Source organism: Polyergus mexicanus, unplaced genomic scaffold (genome assembly GCF_030449975.1).
Source record: "Polyergus mexicanus isolate NDT 795.1 unplaced genomic scaffold, iyPolMexi1.0 SCAF_16, whole genome shotgun sequence".
Classification (NCBI taxonomy): Eukaryota; Metazoa; Arthropoda; class Insecta; order Hymenoptera; family Formicidae; genus Polyergus; species Polyergus mexicanus.
The window spans coordinates 2,375,606-2,400,347 of record NW_027223336.1 but is presented as its reverse complement, the minus strand read 5'-3'; the positions used below and the strand labels follow the sequence as shown (position 1 = coordinate 2,400,347).

At 32.9% G+C, this 24,742-nt stretch overlaps 1 protein-coding gene across 5 annotated transcripts in view; it reads right to left on the bottom strand.

Moving 5' to 3' along the window:
• LOC138940046 (lachesin) overlaps nt 1–24,742 on the bottom strand; it is a 253,582-nt gene that overhangs the window by 185,464 nt on the left and 43,376 nt on the right. For all 5 annotated transcript variants that reach the window (XM_070308549.1, XM_070308546.1, XM_070308547.1 and 2 more), the window contains one exon: nt 23,358–23,471. In XM_070308549.1, coding sequence (XP_070164650.1) covers nt 23,358–23,430 — 73 coding nt within the window. In that variant the 5' untranslated portion in view covers nt 23,431–23,471. The remainder of the gene's footprint in view (nt 1–23,357; nt 23,472–24,742) is intronic.

Here is a 24,742-nt window from a genome sequence, read left to right as displayed (position 1 = left end):
TTTTTTTATGTATTATATTACACAATGCAAACTGGACTACTGCGGAGATAAAGGGGCAGTTAATTTAAAAAAAAAATAATAATAATAACAAATAATAAATTATATTATAAAATGCTGACCTCATGGTTGCTCCGCCGTTGCCCGATGCCTCCCCGGACCTCCTTCTCCTCCTCTTTTCTCCGTTCTTTGCAGTTTATCTCAACATTCACATGGCACGTATACTCGCGAAAACATGGTTAATTACGATCGCGCGCGCACTAATTATTAGAATCACTAACAATTACTAAAATTCACGCGGCCCTTAGTACGGCACTCCCGACGTTCGTCGCACAATATGCGCTTTAATATATTGTGACGAGAGAACACAACGCGGAAACTACGATCGCACAAAGTTATTATTCGCTCAGCGTCTGAAAATTATTACGACAAAATTCACGCGTCACTGGATGACGCTATATCTTTTGTTAATTAATATGCTCTCGTTTTTGAATGATTATTTTTTCGTATTAATAATTTAATAATGATTGATAATTTAAATATAAATAAGTATACGAATTAAAATTGTATTTCCTCAAAATATAATATTAGAAAATATCTTACTTCCGTGATAGACCTCGCTCGAATAAATCATATGAATTTTCACAAATTCTCGATGTACAAACGATCCAATTTTTATTATATACGGTTAACGAATATCAAATGTGTGATTAAATACGATTGTAATTAAATATTACTCGCGATTAGTAATCGATTCATTTTGTATCGGTTCCGCATCCGTTTTGTGCGATGTTTTATTAATAATTAAAAATGGCATTGATAACTTTATATTTTCCGATATCGCGTAATACATTACAATCGTTTGTTAATAGCTAATTAAGACACGACGTATCCTTTCAGAAAATATATAATCAAGAATCGGTACGAGTCGCGAAATTAATGCTTTAATGAAACGCGTCGGTACACTTACGAGTCGTTAATCGAGATAGTCAATTAATCGCGCGGATTGACAATCTTTATTCGTAAAGGAAAATCGAGATTTGATATCACCTAGCACGAAATGATACCTTGATACGATCATAGTTATAGTTCGGGAGATAATGCGACGATGTACGGAGCGTCGAACGCCACACTACCATCCCGTTCGAGTGTCGCGACGTGAATAACAAGACGTGTAAACAGTAGCGCGCTATACGCCGTACGTCAAGGCCAAGGTCGCATACCAATGTGTCAGTCAATTCATCGCCCCACCACTCCCCATTCCGCTACAAAATATATTTCTCGTATACTATGAAATAAATTTTTGCAAAAAATACTTCGTTCCTTTAATTTCAAACCAGCTATCAACGAACTTTGATACATCACGGCTTCTCGTTATTGGAATATTTTCCGGCAATTCGTATATCATTCCTCTCAATCTAAAAATGACGGAAAAATTTTAAATATGATGCAAGATACATATATTTCATTTCAAGCATCATTACAGAAACAATCGTCTCGTCTGTAAAAATTGAAATAAAAAATTTATAATTTCTATCTCTTGCCACTTGAATTCTCAATTAGAATATTGCGTGAAAACGTGATTACATTAATATTTATTGATTTAATCCTTTCGATTTTTAAATCAATAAATATGAATATATCACGATTTCGCGCAATTTTGATTGAGAATTCAAGTGGCAAGAAATGGAAATTATAAATTTTCATTTCGTTGCAATTTTTACGATAATTGTTTGAATGTACTGTAATGATGTTTGAAATCAAATATGTATCTTGTGCATCGCGCTTTAAATTTTTCATTGATATAAATACATGACATTTTTTCACCATGTTCAGGTTGAAAAAAATAATACGAATTGTCGAAGGGATTCAAATAACGAGAAACCGTATATTAAAATTCATTAATAGTTGCTTTGAAATTGAAGGAATAAAATATTGTATTCCGCGCATACATTTATTTTTCGTAGTATATTAAATATTTCGTAGCAAAGAGTGGGGAAAAGCATGAACGAACGAACACTGGTATGCGGGTTCGGCAGCGTTTGTGTACATATGTAAGCCGTGTTTATATACAGACCGTGGCCGTGGCCGTGGCCTTGTCATTCCCGTCGCGAGACTCGAACGGGAAAGTAGTATCGCGAGATGCTCCGTATATCGTATTATCCCTCAAATACGATTTCGATTAGGAAATCAAATCGTAATCTTTCCTTATGAATAATTAGATATTACTAATTCACGCGATTAAATATATGCTTCTATTATTGTGACTCGTAATGTAAACATAATTACGCGCGACTAAATCTTGATTGTACTACTTATAATGAATCCTGATTCTGTATTTTCGGATTCTGTATTTTATATATCACATTTTAAAGTTAATCTTTAACTCGATTTTCACGCAATCAGAATAAAATTGTCAATATCATTTTCAATCGTTAACAAATCGTCATGACTATAAAATAAATCGATTCTAAATCATACGACGTTTATTTACAGTCGTTTTAAATCACGTACTGTTATATCTATTAATCATGATATAAAAATTCGATGTTTATACATTGTTGATTTATTAAAATACATGTTTCACGTAATATATTATTTGATCAAAGTCTATCACACAAGAGAGCAGTCGACAAAGCGATAGTTTTTTTTTTTTATGTTACATTATTTGCGGATATTTATCCTTAATTCGTATACTTATACAATATTTATTTCATACTTATAATATAAATTGATAATTTTCAAACAAGAGCATATATTATTTGTTAACAATAGCATATAGCATAGCTGTGACGACTTACGTGTGATTTTAATCTCGCAATTTTCGGGTAAATCATCGTTTAATGCAATCGTAGTTCTTACGTTGTTCTCTCATTACATTGTAATAAAGCGCGCGTCGCGTGCGATCGATATCGGGAGTATCCTACAAGGTGCTACGCGATCATTATATTACATTGATAGTGCGCGATCATAATTATAACCGTAATTTCGCAAATGAGTGCCGTGTGAATGCCATCCAAAGGAGCAGCAAAAACACGAACAAGAGAGGAGGAGCAGGCCCGGGGAGGCATCAGGCGACGGCGGAGCAACCGTGAGGTGAGCACTTAATAATTTATTATTTTTTATTTGTTAAATAAATTGCTCATTTATCTCCACAGTAATAATTCATTTTATAACATTGTATAATATGATGCATATAAAATATTCCAGATTAAAATTCTGAGAAATACTAAATTATATTTAATGAAATATTTTTCAAAATAAAATCTATAAGATTTATAATTATTTAGATATTATTTATATAAAAAAATTAAGTTTTTATCATGTTTCATAAAAATTTTAATTAAGTCTGAAAAAATTTGATTCGAAAAACATATGTATTATTAAATATACGTTTAAAGAAAAAATAAAATTTAATAATTACTTTTTTAAATATTAATTATCTTGGACACCACTTTATATAATTCGAATAAATTTGTATTTTACAGATCAACTTGTCCAGTATCACTCCGCTGTTGCGCATCGTACTGGTGAGTGTTGAAAATTACTCTTTATCTCTCTTTTAATATTGAGATAATAGATTTATAAAATTTATATCTGTGAGTGTGTATATTTACACACACGTATACACGCATACATTAAGTCGAGAAAAGTTAGTCGATGCAATTCAAAGAATAAATGTTAAGAAAACAGCTGCGTTAACATTTTTATTAAGACAATAAATTAATTTCGTAAAAAAATGAAAAATATAAAACTTATATAAAAATATCAAATTTCTCGCTCATGTCTGCGTGTATACAGCTAAAATTTGTTGGCAGTTTCCTATATATGTTTTGTGCTTAAAAAATGCATATATATTACAAAAAGCACTCTTTAAGATTCCTCACAATATAAACAAAGTAGTACACCAACAATCAAAACCAGAAAAGTTTATCCCGTAATTCTTGCTCGCGAAATTTTTACATGCGTATATTATGATTAAAAATTCCTTGCAATCGTCCCTGAGTTTTGTATCACACGATGCAAGTAACTTTTTAAATACTCCATGATAAAAGAACTTGCTAATTGTAAGAGTCAGTGCTCGAAAAAGCTTCGTTTAAATCCGAAATACTCGCACGCGTTTAAATATATTCTTAAAAATTTGCAACATTATATTTTCATCTCGTATTTTGCATTTTCATATAAAAAAAAAATTATTAAAAAATTTTATTTTGCATTTATCAAAAAAGGAAGTATGGTTAATACGATTTTTGAATTTTCACTTCAAGAAGATTGCAAACTTCAACAAGATATGCCTAATCAATAATATTTTTAAGTCGAGAAATTATTGTAAAGACATTGAGCTTAATATACATTTAGCTCTTTCAAGATCATTTATTTCAATCTATTTCCTTCAACTTTTCTTTCAACTTACCGCATTAAGGAATCAATAACCATCGTAAAACACGTTTACTTTGAAAAAAAATAAAACATTGAAAAAAAATCAAAATCGATATTACATAGAAACGAAAATGCTTAAATTAGTATTCAGTGGCAACAAACAAGTTCGGCATTCAATGTGAACGAAAAGAAAACTTTGCGAATGATGAAAAACTGAAACGTTTTCAAAGGAGGTATCGATGTCTTGACGTAACACAGATCGATGCTAGTATATACACTTCGCTTGGTGTTCTCGAGAAATCTAAAAATACTCTGGTTACGAGTTACTTTCTACGGTAGCGAAGATTCCTGGCTCTTTAATTCGTTTACCGACCATTACAGGTAAGACGAGGCGCAGTGAAACTTTTCCATTTCATTACTTCGTCTTTCTTTTTCTTTGCCATTCGCCATTCCTCTCCTTTTCTCTATCATTATTATCAACTTTATTACTTTGTCCTCTTTTGGCGGTGTACCTATAGCGAAGAGTCTGCCTTTCCGCACACACACATACACACACACACACACACACACACAGAGTCTGTGTTCCAGAGTACTTCTTAACTTTTGGGTTAAATCTTTTTCTTATCAGATCGACGTCGTCTAGATCAGACAGATCTTTATCCCCTTGTTATATGGCATTTCCGCGAATCATATTTATTATTCTCATTGCAAACCACAGTGTTGCAATACAATTTTTCAAACTTCAAGCAAACAAATTGAAATATTTTAATATTTATTAAAATATTTATCATAATAATTTATCATAATAAATATTTTAATAAATATTAAAATATTTATTATGATAAATTAAAATTAAATTGAAATTAAATTGAAATTTAATAAATGTAGCTGCTATAATAGAATAATTTAAGCTCAATCAATAGATAGCATTATATTTTGTATGAATAAGTTGGAGAATATATTTAACTTTATATATTATTATTTATATAAAATAATATATATAGAGTTAATATATGTATATAAACTTCTAATATTTAAATATAAACTTTTCTTTTTCATAATAGATAAAAAGATAATACGTAAAGTTATAAAGATAATTTTTGGCATATTTTTTAAAAAAAGCTATAGGCCAAAGAAAGAGAGTTTCGTGTTTTGTATATAACTAGAAATATAATACTACGATTTCTAGCAACGTTATATAATTTTATATTCAATGTTGACTACGGGATATTTAGAGAATAAATCAAGAGAATAATCCCATAAAACCGAGCGTACAAGATACAATCCGTATGTTCTGGAGAAAGGCTGTTAACAACGAACATATCTAAGCTGTAATCTCTCTCATATGAGACCAAAATGAAGGATTAACGCTTATACTCGTTACACGGATAGGCGTCGGTCTGTGCACGCACTCGCACCTTGCTTATAGTCGTTATATGTGAATGACGTTTCCCATAAAATATTCAAAGCGCAGCGCGATAATGGCGGTGCGTCCAAGCATATTAAACATTCAGTCACGTAGCTGGCCGGCATGGTGTCGGCCGTATACAGCTGGTGATACAACACACTCGGCGGCGAAGTTTCACAACTATAGTGATATATACTGCGGTGTAAACTTTACAAAATTACACACAAGTCTCTAATTTCCCCATATATATTTGTAATCTAATATTCATCGGTTGGTCGACAACGAAAGCGATGTGCGCTATAAGGTTGAGACCGCAACCTTACATAATATCTTTATCTGTTAAAAATACAGTAAATTTCTTCATGGTAAATTACATTTTTTCTATAACGACTCTAAAGTCATACCCTCTTATAAAGAATATAAATACTCATGATCTAACTTATATTAAGAATCACATATTTTCTTTTAATATTATAGATTCTGTGATAAATTAAAATTCAACCTCTGGAAGCTTTATTCAAAGTCATTAGTCGGAATTTTTTATCTTTAACATTAAATAGATTGAAACTTAAGATCTCGATTTAAAAGATGAAGTAAAAAGTAAATTTTTGCTTTCAATTTATGACTTTTATTTTCTTATAAAATCCATAAATTTACTAGAGAATTTAACAAAACATTTATTATTATTGCTTATTCGCTATTTGGTCTTATAGATGTTCGGATAACTATAATCGAAAGAATAATTTTATAAAAAATTATTTTATATGCATTAACCGAGAAAAGTTGCGATCAAAATTTGAATAATAAAAAAGTTAAATATTCGTTCGAGTAGCGAGTACGACCCGGTAATGATACTCCTGTAACAAAATTTCATACACGCGATCCTCGGTTAGATCGGGCAATCGCTTGCCAAACTACCGGCGCTTGTTAGCCGCGCAACAATCTTGTTAAACAAAGGATAAATTTTTCAACGAATCCAATTAACCGCGAATGTATTATGCAAATAATTCTCTACGCGTCAACGGGAGAAAAAAAAAATTGCCCTCTGAATTTAAATAATTTAGTCAAAAAGAGATTAAATATTCCATTACGTTGTTACGTCTCCTCCATCGTTACGGTGTAGTCTCCGCCGTGGAGCAAGTTCACGCGATAATTCAACTCTCGCAACAAAGTTTCATCGTGCAAGTTATTTTCCGCACGACACAAAGGCTCCCCAAAATTGCGCTCTATTCGACTGCACTGTTGGACGCTTATAATTTAAGTACTGATCGTGAATCTCGAAATAAAAAAAAATTTTTTTTAAAAACAAAAAGGAAATGAGATGGCAACCGGATAGAAATATCGTGTAAGTAGCGGGCGGTAGTATTCTTAACGAGCTAGATATACCGTAGTAATTAGACGGACTCTTTCTCTCTCTCTCTCTCTCTCTCTCTCTCTCTCTCTCTCTCTTACTCGCTGAGTACTTTCTTTTTACCACCGCGAGCGATAACCATGAGCATAACCATTAGAATCTGTTACGTTCAACGTGGATACCATTAGGTCGCGCAGAAGTGAACCGAGTTCCTGTGTCTCGGAAGAATAATAATTTCGCACACGCGTTAAAGATAATAAAAGTATGAACTTGAGAAACGAATCGTATTCGTTTGTTCTTCGCGATGTTAAAAAGTACACCAGCAATGATATTTAAATATGAAAATCTAGAACGTATGAAGGTGTAATACGAAAATTTATTTCAAGAAAGAGAGAGATAATTGTGCCGTTTAATAAATCTTGTATTTTTTTTTGCTATTTTGTGCTTGGAAGCGTGTAGCCGAATAATCGGCTTGTTCGTACCATAATTCGATCTAGAAATAGCAATTTTCTGCGAAAGAAATGTGCAATTTTCAGGATAACGTACCGTAGAGCACGTGTTATAACGGTTGAAAAAGTTACCGTGTTCATAGTGGCGGTGCAAATATTTCGCAAGCTATAGATAGCGAGAGGTCAAATCGTTATCGTTATATTGTGTAACAGCGCGCATTTCGCTCAGTTCGCAATCGCGAGTTACGTCGGATGAGCTTTTTAACGCCTTCTCGATACGGTGGATCGTTAATCCATCGTGTAAGCGAAACGAATGTCTGACAGAGAAACGGATTTATGGACCGATTAATTTTCTCTCTCTCTCTCTCTCTCTTCCGTCCAATTTCTAATTCAGGACACGTTGATGACGCATAACCGACATACATTTTAGTGCCTCGATTTATGAGACGGGAGACTAGTTATAAAGATTCTAGCGTAGATTAACTAACGAAAGACAGGTTATATAAAATAAATGCACAAAATCTGTTAATATCCTTTATACGGAGATGGTTTACGACGAGCGAGATTATGTAATATTAAATAAAAGACTAATAAAAATGTAATACTGCGAAAATATATTATAAATATATTTAGAAATTTATTTGTAAATACAATATTATATGTGAAAATTATCTTTAGCTAAACATACATTAATTGTTTAATTAGCTTCTTGCTAATTATTATATTATTACGTTATTATTATCTCTTTACATAACTTTTATATTTAAATTGAATAAAAGAACGCATGTATCTCTCTCGGTATCCATAAAGGTATTATTGATACTAAAAATTATATTAATGCCAAAAATGCTTTTTTGCTGTGCACGTGAATAAATGATTAATAAAATACAATTTTGAATAAAAGTGCGAAGCAAGAGAATGTAATTTGATTTAAACTACCTCAATCCGCATCAAAATAAATATGAATGTATGCAGCGTGAATAATATATGTACCTTTATTCAGATAGCAAACGCAGAATGAAGCAGAGCAGTATCTAATATCAAAATCGGATATTTATAACAAAAATATAAAATCAAAGCACGGTCAAAGAATATAGCAGACGATAGATAATTATGACGCTTTAGTATGCGAATTGTTTTGATCACATTGATACGAGATTACATTCAATTCATCGATTTAAAAAGTACTAATGTTCGAGGTAAGCAAATAACGATATGATCCCTAAATTTCCATACTGCTTCAAATAGTTACTGTTATACCCTAACGATTGCTTGTCTTTCGATTTCCATTATCCGTTCTACATCTAGTTTCTATTGACCCTTGTAGCAAATATCAGTTCATATACGCTATCTATGTTCACGAAATCCTAGATAACTAGAGAACTCGATAAATATTCGAGATATTCATTCACAAGCGCGTATAATTTATAAAGAGAATAAATCGTTTCAATACTTTTCTACATGAGCTTTACTTCTATAAAAATTCTATGCAGTTATAAATCAACTACATAACTGTGACAAAGATATATACTTCATTTTTTTTCTTTCTTCAATTTTAAACGTGCGAGTACTTATACACTCCCTTGTTAGATATCATGGGTTCATCTCATCGATTTTTCGTCTAAAATATCCTCGATGATGATCGAAAGCGAATGATTTGTATCTTTCTTATACCGCAGATATCTTTTACACATATGACATTCGTTAAGACCTATATAAATTCTCGAAAGCGTTCGTTCGTTCTCAAACAAATATATATATTTCACGTTTCACATAAAAACTTGACAGGACGTTCGAGAAATCTGTAGCCGCGAAAGTACGTAGTACGTCGGAGATCATGCCGTTCCGCCGGGACCGATACTATTTTTCAGAATGATTTCACAACCTATTAAACTTGTCGGCGATCGGCAGGGGGGTACTCTGGCGCAATTTGTCGCGTGGTTCGGCTGTCGATAATTCGAAAATATATGTTCATGTGCGAGCGGGTCCGGGGCGAATCGACCGCGATCGAGTGAAGAAAAAAAAAATCGAGCTAAAACGAGAGGTGGCATCTCAAATAACTGCGATATACTTGGACGGGATTCTTATTCGGCTGTGATCTCACGTTAGACTTATTATAAAGTTTATTATAAAGTACGACCTAAATGTGGATACCATACGACGTGTCGATACAAAAAAGAATGAGTTATATAGCGTGTTTGTGTGTAGTGTATCAATATGACAGTATCATATATAAATTTATACGCGCCATCTCCTCTAAATTTGAAATAGAAAATTTGCATATTAGGGGAAGAAGATAATTTCCGAACAGTCTCGTATATACAAGGAGTAGTGTCGTATGCGCAAATTCACGACTATGTCAAAGTTTGCTGGTTTTACTCAGTTGAAAAAACTTTCGCGTGTAATTCTGGTCTTAAATTCATTATCTTAATTTTCGGAATAATTAACGTAAAAGTGACAAACAGATGTTTTCAAGCATCTTACAATCGCAAAAAAGCCGATCCATAATTTCATGCACATAAATAGAAGAGACCGAGAATAGAATTATTATCTTTGAATAATTTTTTTCATTGTTAAATGCTCTGATTGGTTTATTTTTTCAGAGCTATCAATATTTTATAGTATTAATTTCGCACGCCTAAATATGATAATTTATGATAAAATATTTCCATATATCAATAATTTGTTATTTTTTGATGCGCGACAAGATATTAATATATAAAAAAGTCAACCACACAATCTTCAATGCATTTATATGCGTATCTCTATCTTAATTAAATCATTCTTAAGATGTGCAAAATTATCGAAATGTATATTGAAAATTTTGCCGGATGTTAATTTATATTCATTTCATAGTCGACATACTCGCGCGATTAATCGCGTATGTTAGTCTAACAAAGAGAGTAATGCCATTCACCCTCTTTCTCTCTCTTCCTCCTTCTCTCTTCGTTCCTCTTAAGCGAGTTTCCAGCGTCGCCTTGATTCGACAGGAAAACTTGGGCTTGGAAAGAGCAACAACAGCAACACCCCTAGATTAATCTAAGACTCTTGGGGTTCTCGCTAAGGTTTCACCGCATCATACACTAAAACTCCCACTATCAGCAGACGTAGCTTTTCACATACACGCGTGTGCGAGCATCTCAAATTAGTATTTGTTGCACTGTTATTCAAATTACGTGAAAGTTCCAAAGCACCAACTGTTGACTTTTCTCGGATGTCTTTTTCTTATAAACTCGCCAACTTCCTTGAAACTTCACGCATTTAATGCAATTTCCGGCGATCTCGCGAACATGTTTCACGCTGTAGTAGATGCGAATTTTGAAAATACATACCGGTAAGATATTTATTTTAATTGCAAATATTGATCGGAAAATAGTATGTTTAAAAACATAATGTTTTTATATGACGTACTTAGTATCGAGATTAATTGTGCCGTATTATTAAGCCAGTGCTCGCTAGACCGGTATTCTAACAACTGTCACGCTATGAAGGCTATCTATTTTACTCTTTCTCTCTTTGTTAAACTAACGTTTTATATTATAGTTGTTTGGTTGTATCTTTAATTGTTTCTTATTATACCGGTATAAAAAAAAATTTATTCAATTTCCACACATCTACATTTCTTTCAACATCGTTACATAACTGATATTTATTTCGTTAATAAAATATGATGTACGTAAATACGAATATACACTTTGTTTTATAAATAACAATGCTTTATATTAATACAAAGCAGAAAATAATTTCTATTTAAATAAAATCATAACCAATACTGTTTAAATTAAAAATCCGGCACGAGAGGATTCCCTTTATTATAAAATACATTCAAATAATGATGTACGCAGTACATTTTGACAATATGTGTCGGCGTAAAAAGCCCCTTTGCAGCATTGGTCAGCCGGCCGGTCGGTATGCCAATATAGCGGGCACGATCAAAGAATCATAAACGGTATTATTGACACAAAGGCCGCCTACAAGCTACAAATTACCGTAGCATCGCGCCAACGCCAACGACCGAAGTAATAGTGCCTCGGCATTCGACAGTAAGCCGGCTTAGTGGACCCTCTGCTACGATACAGGCGCCCACCTTCGACGTTATGCTAACTGACACTATGAGCTACTTTGCATTAATCGTCGCAGAGAAGTTACCGCGAATACGAGGCATTAAGCTCGGCTTTGCCTGTGAAACTACGTCGTTCAGTCAAACGCCTTTGCGCGATAGAAAAAGGCGGTAACTGTCTTTTATTCGATCTGATGGGACGAATTGAGAATTTGAGAAATATAGAAATTTACACATACATCGAATCGTAAGAGAACGGCATTTATCGAGCGAAATTTGAATAATAAATTCTTCCATACAGGCAAAATTTTACAAGCGAGATAAAAAAATCCTGTTAATGAAATCGTGTAATTATCGATTTAATACGTATAATACAATATATGTGAAGAATCTAAAGAAATTTTCTCTTAATATTCGTACATTCGACAAACATTTTTCAAAGTAATATTAGAATATCTAATAATATATTCGAAATTTCTCATATATATTCTACACCGACGTGTTAAATCTGGCAAAAATAAATTCTTCTAATTAAAAATACATAATTAACAAAATGGATATTTCGAGTTGGGAAAAATTCATTTCGCTGACAAATATTTTCGCGGACAATTTCCCCGCGTTATTGCGACGAGTAAATCTTTGAATATCGGCGGCGTAGCTGGACAGATTCCATGAGAGAATCAATGGCGAGATCTATGGAAATTCCTCTTTTTGGCACGACTCCATGGGGAATGGAAGAACAATGCGCCAGTCTGGAAACATCTTTTATACAATTATAGTTTTTACGCGACGCGATCCGGTCGGAAATATGGAAGGAGGGTGGAGACAGGCTCGTGGCAGAGGTGACACAGGAAAACGAAAAAGGAACGACGGTGGCAGAGAGAGTGAGCGAAAGAAGGTAGATAATAGCCAGGATAGAATTGTTCCAGGAGCAAAAAAAAAAACCGATCCATCCCAGAGAAGTTATCAGATGGCTCGCGAGCCGAGTGCCGCTCCGCATCCTTCTCCTGAAAATGCCTCTAGGAGAAAATTGCTTTATTTGCGCGGCGTACACATGGCAGTACCAACTGGCGCATCTTCGACATTCGTGATAAGTGCACCGCGCCGCTATTAACGTTGAAAATCATTCTTTACAAACAAAACTGAAAGCTTATTTTCTTCGAGTCTTCGGAGCGTTGCGACGAAATCGACAAAAATAATGTGCGTATGTGATTTGAAAATAATATTTTTATAATTCATTGAAATAATTCTTTAAAAAATAGAAACTCTGAATATATCAGTTTCGTTAATGTTAAAACTCTCGTCGTCACTTTTGCTAAAAAGAGCGACCATAATTCATTCAATCGGAGTATGCTTCTGGAAATGTAGATGAAATGCGCAAGCGACAGATAACAAACTGTAACCATGTCTAATTTCAGCACGATAATAATTGCAGAGCTGGCGTTTGTAATGCTTTCAAATCAGAGACAAATGCTTTTTCGTCTCCTTCTCGGAGGAGATGAGTGTCCTCGGCGAAAGACGATAACGCTGCAACTGAATAAGTGCAAGCGGAAAGGAGAATATAGGGGAATAGGATGGATAGAATGCTGCAATTAAACATTGTGTTACCGTTCACCCTGTTATAATTACGGATACCTGACCTAAATCCGACATGTAACGACTTCCACTTTCCTTTTCGAATCTTTCGCAATTATTCACCCGCAATTTATCACGAAAAAACGTCGACGATTATTAACGACCAAGTACAATGTTGTTCAAAAAATCGTAAAAATATTTTAAATATCTCAATTATATTTTAAAGTCATCATTGAATATTAAATCTTAAAATTATAATCCAAAATTTCTATTTTAGTGCAATAATAATAATGCAATCAAGATAAAGTTTACTTTGCCACATTTATCTATAAAATATATTTAGAAAGATCTTGTTCACACAGCGTTTCCTACTTAAAGAAAAATACTTGTAAAATTTGTTTCGATCATTTCCAAACATCAGAGTTAAAAAGACGTCACAAATAATAATAATAAAAAAAAAAACAATTTTCTACGTATGTGAATAAGATTCCTGCTTGATGGTCCGCAAACGAGACCGCAACTGATGAAGCGAGCAGTCTAGTTTGGGAAATAGTTGAGAAATGTTGGAAATACTTCGCGAGCAGAATCCTTCTATGGCGATATTGCATTTCAAAGCAGAAAGGCGAAATTAGACGCCTTAATGCTCCCGTGCATTAAGAGGTTTCCCACCCAAGCACACCGACATTTCCAGCATCCGCAATCGACGACAAAACCCCGTCGTGATTTTTCAATTCTGAGAAACTTAAAAAAATCTTTACTTCCTGTTAATATTGTATAATCAAAACATTTTCCATAACGTATATTGGCCGCAATTTAATAATAATCAATATCCATAATATAGCTACTATATACAAATAAATAATTCTCGTTATCATTCCGTTTATTATTCTCGCACACACGTTGCAATAAGACAATAATGAAAATTCTTTTCATCATACAATATATCTTACAATATATAGCAGGAGAAAAAAAAATTCTTGAATAACATAATTAATCTTCTTGGTAATAAATGAGAATTAAACGTGCCAGGATCTTTTGGTATACCGGCTAATTCTTAAAATCATACAAAGCCATTGTGATTAAAAAACAATAAAAATATTTTTAGACTGTCTCTCTTGAAATGTATTAATATTTTGAAAAATTGAGAATTTTTAACGCCAGGCAGCAAAACTACAATCTAGCATGGCTCTCTGTATGTTAAATCGTTGTCCGAGCGGAGCGAAAAGCGCCGTTTCGTCGGATAAAAGGCGTAAAATTTGCACGCGAATAAGTAAAGAAGCGGAGAGAATGCCGCGGCAGAGAAACATAGCTTGGAGGAAGATGAATGACCGCATGGCGGGCATGTAACATGTCTGTAACCTGCAATGCCGCCGGATGTTTTTATAGCGTTAGCCCGGTTACGTATCGTCAGGGAAGACGCGCGCTGGAAGCGAGTAGAACAATATAATACAAAACTGCAACTGGAATTTATTCTCTTTTTCTCTCCCTTTTTCCTCTCTCTCTCTCTGTCTCTCTGTCTCTCTCTTTATTAAATAGACATATATACACGTCAATGTAAACTCTTGTAAAAGCAAAACACCGTCGTAACTTTCGCCATTTCGGCAGCTTTGCGATTGCATAGATAATAAAATTGCAACGACAAGATTCGGTGCTTCCATTATTAAAAACGTGTCCTGCTCATTTCAAAGCCAATGCAATGCAAAATATTTTGCATACATAGAGAAATAAAATAAATATATCTTTTTTAACTCTCGTTATTATGTCATAAATCAAATATTAAATGGTTGATATCAAATCTATTTTTTTATAGATTCTCGTGGCTTTATTAATACAATAATTTGACAAGATTTTTACAAACGAACGTATCTCTCTCGATGATTATTCGAATAAAAGTATACGGAGTAAATGGAGTATACATTCATAAAAATTGTATGACGTTTCAAAACGGGTAAACGCGAGCGAGTACTCGGTAATATAATTTATACAGTTGCCAGATAAGAATCGAAAGCTTGCGTCGACGGAGTTTATGCTCCGTTTCTCGTTCACGAATGATACTTTTATCTCACTTCCAGAAGTAGGCCAAAAAGCGATGGCGTCTTCTGTCAACGCTCTCGGAATACGATAGCGCCGTACGGATTCGCGTCTTGAAATTTAATATTTCCCTTTTTGGGAGCACGGAAATGCCATTAAACGGTCCGCGAGAAGCCACCAAGTCGTGTTCATCGAATCGAAAGTTTACACAGGCCTGCCGACTTCGATGCACATATGTAAGCGCGCGCGCGCACACATCTCGAATGCGAGATGAAAGTCAGTTTCCATCTTGCCAGATCGAAGTAAGAAGATATATATCGTGCGATATATCCGTATCTGAAATTTGTATATAGCGACTTCCATCAAATACGTTAGAAGGGATTGATATATATATATATATATATATATATATATATATATATATATATTGATATATTTGCATGTGAATGCACACAGGAGGGAAACTTAAAATCTTAAAATTATCGAATCGCAATACGAAATATAATGTAAGAATTTAGAAGTCTATTTATTGCATCACAAAAGAAATCAAATCGCAATAACAGATGTAATTTCTGAAACAGTGACTTAAAACGTATTTCATCATTTGATATTGATAATGCAAATGTATGCAATCTAAGAGATTACAGCAATACACTGTGACAGCTTTTCTTGTGAAGCTGCATGTTTTATTTACTGTTCTTCCTTAATGCTGAATATATTAATTAATCGCATGACTTTAGAAAATTGAAATAAAGTTCTATGCTACAATATCGTTATAATAAAAACGTTGAGCGGATATTGGAGCGAGTTGCAAAAATTGCATGAACTAGTAGAAAAACGTCTGACACGCACGCTTGTTTTCTACTAGTCTCTTAGGTGAACATTACGCGACGAAATAATTGAAGTTTACAAAAACGAAATGTACACGTGTAATCATTTTTGTAAATAAATTTTCGTTAATTTTGATAACGATCAAAATAAGCATATATAAAAATAAAAAAAATAAGCATATATGATTGAAAATATATATCGATAAATGTAATGAAATTTTTTTACGATCGATTCGTTACGATTTAATGATGATCAAGCTCAATTTAGGAACATGTGCAGAGCAAATTCTCTTATCGACGAATGTACGAGAATGATCTATTTTGTACAGCATAGCACATTTCTATGCTATTCTCGATCTGCAGTCTCGTTCCGTTGCGCTAAAAAGTCGTTCGCTCGTTAACGGCAGTCACAGTCTGCAATCGCGAAAGAACGATTGTAGTACGTGGTTGACGCAAAAGAAATTTTACCGCGCACCAGAGGCTTCCTCCATCTGCTGTCATTCTCTAATCCTTGCCACGTCTGCGATTTGACTCGAATATATACAATCGAAGAGCGCGCGCGTGCAAAATAAAAAGTAAATAAAATAAATGATATTTCGAATTGAACAACAAAAGGATATTTTAAAATCCAGAATATATTTGTAAAAAGAAAACTTTTTATTAAACTTAATACTTTTACACTTTTTTAATATTATTTAATGATCAATTTCATCTATTGTATCTCAAACAGTTTAAGAGAGACTTTAAATTAATGGACAATGTTTCAGAAAACTATAAAAATTAAATTAAAAAAAAAAAAATTAAATTTTAGAATATTTAATCTCAAAGTATATCTAATATTTTTTCACTCCTCAATTATATATAAAGTTTTTCATCATATAAAAGATTATACTCGCTTAATGATATACCGCATAAAACATATCGCGCGAGAGGACAAATAATGCTCCACTGTGTAAGAGAGTTTTCTATAAAGTTCTATAATAGCATTTTGCCGTCATAACATATGTACGACGTAAATGAAGTGATATACGCGTAGAGAGAAATGATATGATAAAAGTATACGCATAATGTATGAACAGTTCTATTTTTTTTTACCACACGACAAAACACTCAACGACACATGACAGCGTTCATCCGCTTTCACAGTTTTTCAAAGCGACTTTTATATTCCTTCACGTTTATAGCAACAGGCATTTTGCGTTCTCCATGTATAAATCAAATGTATGTTACTGAAAATGCATCGGATAAACAGCAGCTGCGTATTTAAAAACACAAAAAAGGAAGATGCCTTTTGATTACCTCGCTAATAAAAAAATTGTGAATCTAATTTTAAAAAGTACGATATGTCTTGCATATTTCCGTTCTTGCAAAAATCTAATTAAATATCATATATAGAAATTATGTATAAAACAATTTATGTATATATATATATATATATATTTGCAGAATTAAATAATAATACTCTCACTCTTTTTTTTATGTTTTCAAAAATATTAAAAATAAATCATTTTATCTCTTTTTAATATATATTTTTATAGTTTGAATATATGTTCATTACTTCTGATAAAATTCACGGAAATATCTTTAATAATAAACGGATAATGAGAACTTTCCAACACGGCAGCACTTACTTTTCAAAACATATAAATCAATAATTCACAGTGTTTTCACAGGGGAAAGAAGATCTCTCCCTCTCAAAGCAATATCGTATCGTCAATTATGTACAATAGTATGTTACTGTGTTATTGAGACTTCTCGGTTTTATTACATACTCATATGAATTCAAAATAAAAAAAAATAAAAAAATGTAACTTCGAAGTTCTATACATACTTACTTCGAGCAGAAAATTTCTCATTGTTATGTAAACTGAAGGGAGCAAAAAAATCGAATACGAATGCATATACGTATGTATAAAGTGGTACGGAGGTTGAATGGCAGATACGCGCAAAACTATAACGACTCTAATGTATATTTAATGTCTTAACTTTGAATGAGGCTCGCGGTCCGCCACGAGATAACATTTTAAATATGTTTTTGCATTTATGCGACCGAAAGACTACGCGTGCGATCCTCGTGTCGGCACATCACGGGAGAGCGAGCTCACTGAACACGGCCAATGAAAAGGAGAAGTTTTTTAACGCAACGATTGCAAACTCGACTATGTTCCTCTACCTTTCCCAAGGCGCAGTAGCCAAGATACTTTTTCCAAGGTATTTTCTCTTTGCTTTTCCTCTATTTCTCTTTCTTTAGTAGAAAGACTGCATCAAGAATCTACGATCTTATACTACCGACCGGGGAATACCAGAAGTTTTTCCATTCGCCTCAATGACAAAAGAAACGAAGTCGCGCGAGAAACACCCTTTATTTGAGTCCAACAAGACGAGCAAATTTTGACGGATTCCGTGAGAACTCGTCACAGATCAATAATAATATTTTTGAATATTTATTGAGAATATGGTAATTTCATGTTGATTTCACTTAATTAACATGTGATATTTAATGATAAAAAAAAATAGATAAAAATTCATGATAAAAAATTTACCCATTATTCTTTATACATACAAAGATTAATAAATGTGAATATGTGATAATATATGAAAAGTTAAGATTATATAAAACGAAAAAATATAGAAATATAACTGTCTATGTTATTATAAAATTAAAATATTTTACTTAATCTTTTGACATGTTATTTATTTTTATCTTGTATTCCTGTAAATATTTTTGTCTTTAAAAAAAGATCGTAATCGATTAAACTCGATACATAAGGAAATGTTATATCAAATTTATGAATAAGTTATATTTATACAATTCGCGAAACTCTTCCTGAAACAAAGTATGACAAATATCAAAATTTCTTATACACAAAAGAAAGCTTCTATATACAAGCGATTAATATGTCTTATTACTAATAACAATATCTCTTTTGGATGAGAAAAAAATTCGAATTAACGTAATTGGAGAGATATAATCATATCGAATTATTCAATATTATTTTCGTACATTGTAAAAATTATAATACAATGTGCTACTTAAAATAATTTATCCTTTATAAAATATCGTTAATATACATTATTCATTATAAATAAAAGTCATATTATACTGTCGAAAATGTTCGTAGAAAATATCACGGACCGAAAATATTCGCAGATATATTTAAGATCTATTTTCAAATTGAGGTCACTTTATCTTAGCAGTTATTCAATTTATCACTTATAATCGTTGTAAGTTATAAAGTACATTTTTATCGTTAAATTGAGAGTTTTTCGAGATATTATACCTTGCGGTTCGCATTATTCAAGCAAGAATTGCGCGTTCAGATCGATAAATATCAAATCTTATAGCATAAAGAATAATTCATCGCTAATTTTCTGCGTATTATTCCATCGCATCCAAAAATAACTCCGGTTATAAATAAATGACCGATTTTAAACTAGATATATATTTTTAACGTAAATTATTTTTTTCATAATTAAAAAAATTATTGCATTTTTTTTATCATCGCTTGACAAACTTAGATTATTTCCATCATATATAGTATAATTTTTAGAATATATAAGAGAGAGAGAGAGAGAGAGAGAGAGGGGGGGGGGGGGAAAAAGAGAAATAAAAAGATCTGGATTTCTCAAATTCTTAACATCGTACTAATTCCTTTAACTCTGGTTGATACAACATCTTTTTAAACATATTTTGATTCTTTTTGAGGACAAATTAAAACTATTTTGCAAAACTACTCTCATAATAATGATATGCAAAGCTTTTTAAGAGCCCGTGCTATATAAAATAAGAATAGCATATTAAGAGATTAAAGATTAGAACTTGCGATAATAATATCTTCTTTAAGTGGTATTTTGCGATGAATTCTGCGCTGTAACGTGCATCGTAACGCCATTTCGCATGGTCTCATTGCCCCATTGAGGTCCGCTCGCTAAACTGACATTATTGCGCGTAACGCGAGAATGCTCGGTGTATTCGAATTTATTCGCGGTGCAAGCCGGCAGGGTTCGTTCGAATGCATAGCCCGGCATGTTGATTGGCTGGCACGCAAAGTCATGCTCACATGCTGCCGAAGTCCGCCGTCCGTGACTACTCTATGTCACATCAGGCGGATATTGCGTACACACACGCGTTGTATTAATATGTATTTAAATTAGTGCCTCAAAGCGACATGAAATTACGGTGCTCGCTACTATCATAGACGGCTGCTGACAAATTGCACGGGCATTGCTTAGGCCGATCTGGAATAACGCAACGATCCCGCAATATCGATATTCTGAGAGCTTTCGCATCTCTCATCTATATCCATCAATTTCCAAATTTAAATGCATTAGCGCAAAATTAAAATTTAACTGCGAGAACTTTATCTTAAGTTTTCTATTTGTACGTTTTTTTTGTTTTTTTTTAATCAACCCGAAAGTAAAAATAAGAATAAAGAAACGTGTATAAGAAACGAATGCAAGAAATAATAAGATATCCTGAATAATTTTATCAAGGCAAAAAAGACTTATAATCAAAAAATGATAACGATGCATAAAACGCTTCGAGTGTGCAGATGATACATAATTGCCAAGTACAAACGCACGCCGTGTATACATATTTATTTATATATCCGCGAGCATTCAAAAAATATAAATGTAAAATTGAGTCGGAAAAAACTACCCCAATATCAATTTTCTGCAATCCATAATACGGAAACAAAATATAATGATTTTGATTTTTGCAATTGCGAAAATTATTAGCAAAAATGACGTGAAAATAAGAGAAAAAATATATATGTATAGAACGTAATTTTTAAATACAAAACAAATATTAAAATTCTTACGAAGAATAAAAGCAAATGTTAAGTCTGTAACTATTAAAAAATTTTATATTAATTTTGTTTAAAAGCATTTAAAAATTTTTATGAAAAATGTTGTATTGTTTGAAATAATTTAATGGTTCTCTCACTTGTGGTTTAGGCTGCAGGCATTTAAAAATTATTAGCTTAGATCGGAAAAAAAATTATCATTAGTCTTATAACGGGAAACATTTTAAACAATCAGACACTGAGATAGAAATTAGAAATCAGCGTTGCAAAGCATCCGAGACAACGATGAACGCGCGCTATCGCTGCTCTTGACACATGGAACAGAAACGCCCGCCCGAGGCGAAAATCTCAAAGTGATATAACGAGTTACGCAACTTTATATAAAGGTAGCTGGATCGCGGTTGACAATGAAACTATGTTACGGCAATATAAGAAAAAAATTTTCTTTTTTATTATATTGTATAGAGAAAGCATGAAAAGGTTTTAATAATGTTAGAGTCGATGTCGAAAAGGGAAATGACAGAATTGTTACTGCAAAAATCACATGTCGCATTCGTGAGATTGATGTAATATCGCCGAGCAATACGTCATATAACTGCAGAACATCAGAAACCTCTTAATCGCGAAAAGAATTGGGAATTAATAATTACGAAACGTCAAGTGTATACATATACTGAGTTAATATCGTATGCCATTCAAGTATAGTATTTTTGATAGATTGCTAGAAATTCAGTTTTCTTAATATTACATATATAAATAAATTTAAATTCTTAAAACTCTGATTTATATATAAATCAAAGTTTTAAGAATTTAAATTTATTTTCGTCATCGTCCGTGTTTTATAACTTATGCTTTGTTATATATGACATACATGAAAATATAAAAAAAAATACCTAACGCAAGCACACTTTAACATTGCGCAAGAGCAAAGGACTAGTGCCGACTCGGGCAACGTTCCTGAAATTTATTACACAAGGGGGCGTTGTATTCTTAATTACAATATTACGATGTTATATCAGTAGTAGACGCGTAAATCCAATTTAACACAGATATTCCTCGCCAGTTCTCGAAAGTCTCGGAATCCAAAGCATTCGCTATTCTATGTTTCAGTCTACCTTTATCTCTCTCTTTTTTTTGTCTCTCTCAACATGATCTTTTATTTCATATCTTCAGTAGCCCTATTTCATTCCCTTATTTTTAGTCGGTCTCCCTTTCATCTCGCTTGGCCAGGCGTCTTTGAAATAAAGTAGATATTGTTGCATTAAATCGTTTAAAGTTGGAAAGTAGCCACTAAAGCAAAACAAAGTTCATCCTATAGTGTTCCTTAATATATCTTATTAGAGAAACTGAACAAAAGAGAGAGGGAGAGAGAAAGAGATTAAAGCTTATTATTTAGCGATAATTACGAGCTTCTAAAATAAGATTCAAAGATATTCTCAACTTCTCAATGAACGAGCGAAAAACGACAACGCAGCGAAATATTACACGTTGAACGGAAGATTGATTAACGCCGATGATTAAAGAGGCGCAATGTGCGTTAAACGCGAGAGCGTATGCGATTTTCTTAAATGATTATTCCTTATCACTTTTCGAGACACAATGTATCGCACACTCTTTGAATCAAAATTGATAATCCGAGCCCGAGTGCAGATACGGTAAATACAAAAAATGTATATATATAATAAAAAATGAAAATTTATATTATATATTTTGCGAAACATTTTACTCTCTGAAAATTCGCTAATGAGATTTTGTTAATCGATTTAGAACCGGAATACAGCGACATGTAACGCATAAAACTCGATTAAAACCTGAAATTTTTACAATTAACTATCGCAGTAAACAATCATTTAGGAAATAACACCTGCAGTAGAAATGTACTATTTCGGGCTAGGATTCTAGCAGATGTTGCCACAATTGTCTTCTACTGTTCGTATATAACAAATCTGTGTAATTAATCTATGTATGCTATTTTGCGTTATTGCCCCAATGCTACAAACGATCGTTACGATCCTAATGATAGCACAATCGCGCCTTATCGAGCCGCAATAACGTTTCGATATTATTCATCGTCGGATTATAGTAATCAAGTTCACTCTTGGCAGCAATTCAACGTATAATTGTCGAAGTCAAAGCTCGTTATAAATTACAATAGAATGCCGAAAATAATGCCAATTATATTTTGCCATTACACATAGAAATGCGAATATTGCATCGCGATATTCACGATCGAAACGCGAATGAAAGTCGTAATATTTGTTACTGTGTAAATAATGTGTGTAAAGCGGAAAATTTAATTTATCGAAAGCATAGAGATACATTCGAACATTTATGCCTTACGGCACATTTAATCAGTTATATTGTATTTTTGTTATATAACCTTGGGAAAGTTACTTTCTAAAAGATACCTCACGAAGTGATTGAACATTCCAATATTAATAAAGTACGTTAAAATATATTTCACATACCTTGACACATTATTGTGATAATATGCAGTATACTGATGGTCAAGTATCGACTCCTTCTCTGTCGATCTGCCATTTTTCTCTCGAGAAGTCTCCTCTTCAAGTTCCAAAGATAATCTGTAAATAAAAAAGCAAAAAGAGATCGGTCAGGCGACAGAAGAATTAGTTTGATGAAATATTTTTTTACGGTACTCTTAACTCAGTTAGCTCTTTTCAGTGAAATGAAATAAAACAAGATAGACGTGCGGGAAGTACATAAAAACGTGAGTGATAAAACTTATTTATCATTAATGACATAGTGCGCTGCGATGCTGCTGTTGTCCGCGAGCAAACAGATCTCGGGCATAGTTATTAGTGGTCCTCGGTAAATAATCCTATTCTATCATTAAAGGTACGATATAAATCCAGCACAACGCACGAAGCACGGAGAACGTATGTACACGCCAATCTGACGTAATGTATACGTGACCAAATGCATATTGCAATATGCCGATTGGTCGGAAACGCACACAGCAGTGAAATCATTAACGCATGACTAAGTCAATGTAATACGAGAATACGAGGTAATTAACGAATGTCCAATGTTAATCAGACTTATCGGTATTTGAAATATGCATCGATAAGACGCAACTGTAATTCGCGGTTCAAGTTCGTATTCAATATTGGCATGTTTCGATAATTGTCAATGGTATCTCGAGTAGGAAGATCAAATCGGCTAAAGATGATTATGTACAATATTTTATACTTATTATATTTTTTATACTTTTTTTAATAGCGCTTAATTAAAAATTATAAGATATAATATTTAAGAAAAAGAGAGAGAAAGTAAATATATCTTTTAAATTTTTATATCTTTACACCTTTGATAAATATTTTTTAGTATTTTCCCCATTATTTATATATACATATGGTATACTGTGCAAGTCTTTCGTATATATATGTAGATATCTGTCGAGACAAGCTAGATATTTTCTAGATAAAGCTCGCGGTGTGCGGCGAAAGTTTTTGCAAGCCATTATACGGATATTTAAAGTGCAAAGAGCCTTCTAATATTACGCGCGTAATGCGCAATTCATAATGTTATCACGAGTTTTACTGGATATATAACAAGGATTTCCATAACGATGCTATGTGATACTCGGGTAAAACGGCCTGCGTCACCACAGCCCTGAGAATTTACTTCTACTATCGCGCTCGCTCCATAATTAGCAAACTCAGTTCTGTAACAGCGTTATATAACGTTCGCGTTCCTTTATCTATTTTTCTCGAAAATTTGTTCATGACAGACTCGTGGAAAAACGCTGAGTATGTATAGCTACGGGCAATTTTCCGTTGAGAGTGAACATTTTTATTTGCGATAATATAGAACACAGATAATACAATAGTAA